Source organism: Phytophthora parasitica, assembly GCF_000247585.1.
Source record: "Phytophthora parasitica INRA-310 unplaced genomic scaffold supercont2.3, whole genome shotgun sequence".
NCBI classification, from domain to species: Eukaryota; Oomycota; class Peronosporomycetes; order Peronosporales; family Peronosporaceae; genus Phytophthora; species Phytophthora nicotianae.
The window spans coordinates 1,058,053-1,065,295 of record NW_008648989.1 but is presented as its reverse complement, the minus strand read 5'-3'; the positions used below and the strand labels follow the sequence as shown (position 1 = coordinate 1,065,295).

The window sequence follows — 7,243 nt, the reverse complement described above, 5'->3', positions numbered from 1 at the left end:
CAACTGGACACAACTGGATGGATACACTTTTTAATAAAAACCACAAGAATGTATCAGTTTTGATGGGGTTTTGTGACACAAATCTGTGCTTTATCGAGACGAGTTTATCGGATAAAAAGGTATTCTTTATTCGAGGCCAACCAATGACTGGCCGCCACAGTCAACCCCCTCAGTTCTAAAGGTTCCTTGCAGACATCATGGCGATCTCGGGCATGCGATGGGGCGATGAGGAGGACGACCTGCTGCCGCAGCGTGTGGAGAGCGAGCCGGACTCGAATGGCGTACGTCAGATCGTGGAGTGGAAGGTGAATGAGGCTGGCGACAAGGTCAAGGTCACCAAGAAGGTTAAGAAAGTGACGGAGGTGGAGCGCATCAGCAAGCGTGCTCTCGAGCGCAAGAAATGGGCCAAATTTGGTGACGCGCTAGACGATGGCGATGGAAGCAACGTCACCTACATGTCGTATGAGGAGGTGAAGCTTGAGGACCCCAACGCTGACCAGGTGTTGCCGGGTGAGAAGAAGGAGGAGGAGAACATCTTTGCTGGCGTTAAGAACTCGTCCATTGTGGTCTGCCGCCACTGTGGCATGGTGGGCGATCACTGGACGCTCAAGTGTCCTTACAAGGACACACCCAAGGAGGAACTGGAGCAGGACATGGCCAAGCGCGCCGAGTCTGGCGAGGCCGCTGCCCCTGCTGCTGCATCCGCGGAGCCTGCCGCTCGTGGTTCCGCTCTGGACGGCGCCTTTGGCTCCAGCAAGTACGTACCGCCTAGTCTGCGTGGCCGTGCGGGAGCTGGAGGCGACGCTGGTGGCGACAGCTCGCGCGATGACAGCGCTACGCTGCGTGTGACCAACGTGTCGCCCGACACGCGCGAGGATGACCTTAAGGAGCTATTCCGCGCCTTCGGTCCCGTGTCCCGCGTGTACCTGGCCAAGGACCGCGAGACGTTCCAGTCTCGTGGCTTCGCCTTCGTCAGCTTCATGTACCGCGAGGACGCCGAGAAGGCTCTGAACAAGCTGCAGGGCTACGGTTACGACCACCTGATCCTCAAGCTGGAGTGGGCCAAGCCCTCCAACAAGCCCACGCACGACGATGCTGGCAGCATGGGCACTACATTCCGCTCCGGGTACGGTAAGGCCTTGCCGCAGAACGTGGCTCCGCCTCCGCGCAAGTAGATAGCATGGCATGATGAGCTTCTTGACTGCATCTAGTAATAAGTTCATGTTTTTTTTGCTTTGGTCTTCTTTCGTGCCGAGTTGAGGTGATGTCATCGAACTGCTTTCGTCACCCACATCAACAATCAGAACGAGCACCTCGTCTTCTACATCGCCACAATTCCCGATCTTCCATCCGGTGCTGTAGGAGTGCATTATCCAGCGTAATACTCAGAATGTAAAATTTATCGAAAGCGTAACCTATCTGAAATCTTATTAATTCCAAGAGAACCGTCAACATAATCAGACAACTCTTCCACCACTTCAAACTGCTCTATCCCATTCTATCCTTCATTATTCAAAGCGTCGGTAGGAGTTCACTTGGACTTACCTCGCTAGAACAACCTACCAGCTCATGAGCGAGCAGCAGTTTCCCGAGAGCCTGGCGTGGGTGGAGCGCGGCTCCGTGCTCATCCGCCGCATGAATTCGGAGCGCATCGCTGAAGATCCGCGCGTGCGTCGCTTTCTGCTCAAGCTATCACTGCCTCCGTCGCCCACTGAGGTGACAGCCATGGAGGCGATTGCAGAAGAGAATGCAAATGGCGATAGTGAGGAGAAGATGCCAGTGTCATCACCGCCTCCGTCGCTGCTGCTGGACGCCCAAGAGAGCTTCGAGGCAATTGAGGCAGCAAAAGATGCAAACGACATCAAACAGGAGAGCGAGAACACCGCTTCCAACACATATAGGGTATTGCTATGGACATACAGGCTGCAGGCGTCGCTGCAAAGTGCAGTACAGTATGCACTGTTCGCCAAGACCAGCGAGGACGGATGTTTCATTCAAATTGCCCCGAGGTTAGTGACATTCGAGAAGACAACGAGAAATGTTGGTACTAAAGCGTTTTTTGTCATTGTTTGAAGGGTTTATTGCGTGGCGCCACCACATATTACGACGTTCAGTCGACTCTTAGGTGCGTACTCATCGGCGCGCAATTGGAACTCGGCAGTGAAGGTGTTGGAGCAGTTGGACTTACAGATGTCGAAGAGGTACGGAATTTCTTCAAGCTGGAATCACCCGAATATCTGATTATAATTGCATGTTGGTCCCACAGGTTTGAAGACGGCGCGTGTGTGTTTGACTGTGGACTATTTGATGGCGTGAAGAGGATGCACCACAAGCCACTGGTGTTCGACGAGTTTTGCGGTACGTTGTATACTGGTTATAAAAGTATTTGGCAGAGTTTGCAGTGCTAACAGGTATTGCGTTGTACTTATGGTTTGTTATGACAGATGGACGAATTGCTTCCATTTCATATTGCCGCGGGCCGATTCCGTCGATGCATTCCGGTTTCGTGGTTACGTCGACGGTGGCGGCCTGGCTGGACCTGAAGCCATCAAATGTTGCAATTTTGCTGGCTCCAAACAACGAGCAGATGAGTGTATTTGCAACGTGCTGCACGCTCTACTGTACCGACGCGTCGTCATTCCCTGAAAACTTTGGCAACGAGCTGCTCAGTGCGTATCTACACCATATTAAACTCGCAGAGACCTGGCCAGCTAAGCTTCAGCGAACATTTAGTGGCAATGACCCGAAAAACGCAGCATACACCGGAGGATTACCGCGACCTCAAGCACGATACATTGCGGATTTTGGAAAGTTGCTGGAGATGCGTGACAGGAAACTTACGGAGTGTGCCGACTCGCCAGCTCTAGAGGAGAAAAAGCATAAACTGACGGGTATCGCTGTAACTCCCGCCGCTCGACCGATTTACATCCGGCAGATTGATTTATTGTCAGGCCCGGACTGTGCCGATGACGCTGCTAGTTCATCCCCTGCTGCGTTGTCGCCGTTGGCGGACATTTGTCGACCGTATTTCGTTATTCAAAACGAGAAGGGCGTTCTCTTTTCTAGCATGGTGAACGGAGTTCGTGATGTGGATCTTCACAGTGGAATGCACATTTTCCGGGTGGGAAGACAATTCAAAAACTGCAGCGATCTCATGCTCAAAATGTACCATTTGCCTTTCGGACGACAAGGGGAGTTGATTTTTGAGTGCCGACTACACGCCAGTATTTTGTTAGAGTTACAAGTTGTCGAGGGAGAAGCTGGACTGAAGGAAGACGATAAGGGGGTTGTCACGTTAAGCCTTGAAAAGGGCGACTTCGACTGCATTTCGTCCACTTTCTCACTACCCAAACAGTTCACCGTTCGCATCTTGTACGCGCACGATGCAAGCGCGTTCCCTGCAATGGAGTCGCCGTTGCCCATAAGACAAATGGACGAGATCACATCCGCTGGTGCTTCGTCGGTAGCTGCAAACGGTAACGCAGCTCATGTCAGCAGCTCCTTTTCTCAGCAGCAACGACGCGATAGCAGCGCGAAGGCTCTGCGATACGATGGGCCAAGTGCTGTCACGTTCCTGCTGGGCCAGCCTGATGTCCGAACGCCGTTCGGAGACCTCACATTAGAGAAAGTTGATGTGATTCGGAAGGCGCACAGAAATCGTGTGGACATCTATCTTCTCTTTCAGGTGGATGCGGGTCATGGTCAAACGAAAGTACTGCCGTTACGCCACTTGTTCCGCTTTGCGCTTCCTGATGCTATACGCGAAAAAGTGATCATGATGGGAGCAAGTGAAGAGTCGTTGGACGAGAACGCGCCATCTTCATTCGACATCGGCGCAGGTACGTCTTTTATTTCGTTTTTCTTGTTTTACACTGGAGTTCTTACATTTCGTGGGATGACTACAGGAATAATGCCTTTCGACGAGGAATATGCACGATGGCTGCAGCATTTGTACGAAACTGATTTGGGTACGTATGTTCTGCGAGCTATGCCTAGTTGATGGCACTACTGACTTGATGGTCGTTGTTATTGTCATCGCAGACACCCCAGGAAATAACTATGATGACGAGGTGCGTATATACTTACATGATTTGGTATCATTTACACAGCTCGTTCATGACTGACATGCTGACATCCTTGTTGCAGTTTGTAAGAGGAATTCCAGTGACAGACGTTCAGCCAAGTCTGGACTATCGGATCGGTAAGCACCACCCCGCGCAGTGTTGTGTACGATACGGCATCGCTTATTGAGTTTTCTTGTGCCTTGCAGTGAGCATCGAGACTGAGGTTAACGAGCCTCCTCCCCCTGCCCGAGACCAGCAAGGCCGTCGTCCTCACACCACGAAATGGTAAGTTGATAACTTATTCATATCATATGAGCAAGACATATCTGACCAACTTGCGCTTTTCACTGTAGCCGTGGCGCATCTGCTTCGTTGATAAGCCAGCTCCCAACATACACCTTCAGTACGGCGAAAGAACACAACGACCAAGGAAATCCAGAGTACGTGTGATATGCACCTCGCTAACATGTCGTCACACGCATCTACTAACATTGATCTCCGCTGTTCATAGTTGCTTGATTTGCCGCTGCAGCTTCGAAGTCGGCGAGGAGATCAAGTCGTTGCCGTGCTTTCACTCGTATCATTCCGACTGTGTCGACTCTTGGCTGTCTCTGAACAAGGTCTGTCCTGTTTGCCAGTTCAGCGTCGACCAAACTCAGCTCTAGAAGACACAAGTTGCGAGTTGAATTTGGAAGAAGAAAAAAAAAGAGCGAAATCAAATGAATACACGTGAATTGATAATTTATCCATCTCAAGCATCAAAGTACCTTTTAGCCATCGCACAACTTGTCGGTCTGAACGGTCCTTCATCTACGACAGAACCCATGCGTTAACTTAAACAAGGGGCTTGTTAGTGATTGATCAGGAAAGCTTGGACAACGCCGATCGCAACGCCTAGCACGCCGCCCATTACCACGAGTTTCCACTCATCCTCCTCGAAGATGGGGTGAAGCAGATTTTCGAACTGCTCCGAAGTCAGCAGCTTCATCTTCTCGCGGAGTGTAACCTCCAAATCCATAGCGACCGTAGCGTAGCTCTCGATCTGGCGCAGACTGTCCGGGAAGATTTCGACGATGTGGTTGGTGACATCCTCCTTGATATTGGCGTACATCTCCTCACCAATACTGAAGTTAATGATCTTTTGCGTAGTTTCAGTGGCAGCGTTGACTGCTTCTTGGACGTTGTCGTACACAAGCTCAAAGAGGCGATCAGAGTACGGGCCCTTCAGAATGGCCTCGAAAATGTTGCGTGAGTTCAGAACGTCACGAGCAACCATCTTTCCGTAAACCTCGGCAACTTCATTTTGACGACGGAGGAATAGACCGTGGAACGTGATACCGCAGTATCGCTTGGGGTTCACCGGCTCAAAGATCATCTTGAGAGCAAGCCAGTTGGTGATAGTACCAACCAGTAAGCCAATGACCGGGAACACCACGATGCGGTCCGAGTACACGAACCAGATACCCATCTGCATGAGACCAAAGATTCCTCCCATGTACGCACCTGAGTTACGGATGAAGGCCAGCTCCGAGTAACCGCAGGTGACGAACATGTTGACGAGAAGCTGCTTGTCCTTGCACATATTGGTCACTACCATGTCTTCCAAGTCGAATACATCTTCAATATTGTTGCGGATCTCGTCCATAAGTGCCTCAATGTGAGCGGGTGATTCTTCCTTCACCTTCTCGACAATCTCCTCCTTCACCTTAGTCGGCAGTACAGCCCACAGCTCGGGACTGTACTTCAGTGCCATGTCTTCCACGACCGTATGAATTGTGTTGAACAGAATAGGCTCCAGTTCCTTAACCACCTGTGCTGGTTCAATCTTCGCGAACACTTCTGACACCTGCAGAAGCTGATGCGTCATGATCTGCACAGCCTGTCGAGCCATTTTTTCTCCCTTGTTCGGGACGATTCCTTGCCATCCGAAGCCCGTATTAGTGTCTGGAATCTGCAAGCAGCCTGTGTACTCGAGCGGGTAGAAGGTCATCCACAGAGCCACCCAAATGTGGAAGTACGTGAACACCACACTGACGAGCGGGATGGATCCATATTTCACAAGATTCTCCGAGTCAATGCCGATATCAGCGAGAGGCCCACGCAGAACCGTGAAGCAAAGAATTGTTAGAATAACAAAGAGCACGGTACAGATCAACACCGGAACTGAGGGAAGCTCCACCATCGGCGGGAACTTGACTGGCACCGTCTTTTGGGGCGATTCCCGTTTGACTTTTCCGGGCGAACTAGCGAGCGGCACAAAGTCCGTCACGATGGCCAGCGTATCGTCGTTCGTAGCCACTTGTACCATGCCCAACAGCGTGAAGCGGAGGCTCGTAGCCAGGTCCGGCGGGTTAAGTTTTGCCCAGTCGGCGGCCGTAAAGCGCACGACCTCTGCCCCTTTGCGGCCCTTTAAAGGGCCAACAAAGCGCGCATATCGACCGTCCTCGAAACGTTTAAGCCACTCTTCGAGCTGCTTGGGCGTCCAGAACTCCGGGTTCAGCAGTAGAGCCTGCTTGGTATCGCTCGACCGTGCCATGTGGGTATACAGATTTGATCTGGCTGTAACTTGGTGAGTATGAGGCTAATAGCGAACCGGGAGGTGGCAGACGGGAGAAGACACGCGTCGAATTGCACTGCAAGAGGGGTGAATACCGGGGAAGCGCAGATGTACGCGCTAAAGCTGCCGCAAAGGGGACCGGTGAGTGACCGCAATAGGAGATGACGGTAAATGGCTGATGAAAACTGCTCAGCGCCTTTGCGGTTGACGAGGGGAAGGTGACCCGTTTCTGTCGCAATGGGATACTCTAATTAAGCAACGTTCTTTACAAAGTGAAAGAGATACTTTTATTCTGCAATTTGTGCATCTCAAGTAAGTCAATGCTCAACACTTGCTCTGGCCTTCTAGGGTGTACAGAAACACTTAAACAGGAGTTCATGTTTAAGAGTTCCGCCCCATTTGTGTCTGCGCGATTGACGGTAAAAACCATTTGTGGCTGATTACGCCAGTTTTAGCAGGAAACTGCTAAAATCGAGCCTCTCCTTTGTCGCCAATACCTGCTCTATTTTATGAACTAGAGTGCTGGTCAATAACCCTTTAGATTTTATAAATGGGATGTGGTTTTGAATTCCGCAAGCGCGGTCATTGTCCGCCCATCAGTGCTGTTGGGATACAAAAATGG

The 7,243-nt window shown here is 51.2% G+C and overlaps 3 protein-coding genes across 12 annotated transcripts; 2 read left to right on the top strand and 1 right to left on the bottom strand.

Annotated features, from left to right (window-relative positions):
- The first annotated feature begins 116 nt into the window (after window positions 1–116).
- Window positions 117–1,413, top strand: PPTG_01498 (hypothetical protein). Its single transcript, XM_008894826.1, has one exon. The coding sequence runs from the start codon at window positions 198–200 to the stop codon at window positions 1,173–1,175; it is 978 nt and encodes a 325-aa protein (XP_008893074.1). The 5' UTR covers window positions 117–197; the 3' UTR covers window positions 1,176–1,413.
- Window positions 1,414–1,447: 34 nt separating this feature from the next.
- On the top strand, window positions 1,448–4,819 carry PPTG_01497 (hypothetical protein). 10 transcript variants are annotated; one of them, XM_008894816.1, is made up of 10 exons: window positions 1,448–2,009; window positions 2,076–2,201; window positions 2,267–2,358; window positions 2,445–3,839; window positions 3,906–3,968; window positions 4,042–4,070; window positions 4,147–4,201; window positions 4,271–4,349; window positions 4,418–4,504; window positions 4,576–4,819. In XM_008894816.1, exons 1-10 carry the CDS (start codon window positions 1,570–1,572, stop codon window positions 4,727–4,729), a joined length of 2,520 nt encoding a protein of 839 aa, XP_008893064.1. In that variant the 5' UTR covers window positions 1,448–1,569; the 3' UTR covers window positions 4,730–4,819. The 10 variants fall into 10 exon arrangements, with proteins under 10 accessions (XP_008893064.1, XP_008893065.1, XP_008893066.1 ...); XM_008894817.1 differs by having other exon boundaries at window positions 4,418–4,819; XM_008894818.1 differs by having other exon boundaries at window positions 4,271–4,504.
- Window positions 4,771–6,878, bottom strand: PPTG_01496 (hypothetical protein). Its single transcript, XM_008894815.1, has one exon. It carries the CDS (start codon window positions 6,598–6,600, stop codon window positions 4,915–4,917), a length of 1,686 nt encoding a protein of 561 aa, XP_008893063.1. The 5' UTR covers window positions 6,601–6,878; the 3' UTR covers window positions 4,771–4,914.
- Between the last annotated feature and the right edge of the window lie 365 nt (window positions 6,879–7,243).

Coding starts and splice junctions, on each gene's coding strand:
- PPTG_01498 (XM_008894826.1), top strand. CDS start 198: ATGGCGATCTCGGGCATGCGATGGGGCGATGAGGAGGACGACCTGCTG.
- PPTG_01496 (XM_008894815.1), bottom strand. CDS start 6,600: ATGGCACGGTCGAGCGATACCAAGCAGGCTCTACTGCTGAACCCGGAG.
- PPTG_01497 (XM_008894816.1), top strand. CDS start 1,570: ATGAGCGAGCAGCAGTTTCCCGAGAGCCTGGCGTGGGTGGAGCGCGGC. Junction 2,359..2,444: donor GGTGTTCGACGAGTTTTGCG/GTACGTTGTATA, acceptor TTGTTATGACAG/ATGGACGAATTGCTTCCATT. Junction 4,350..4,417: donor CGTCCTCACACCACGAAATG/GTAAGTTGATAA, acceptor TTTTCACTGTAG/CCGTGGCGCATCTGCTTCGT.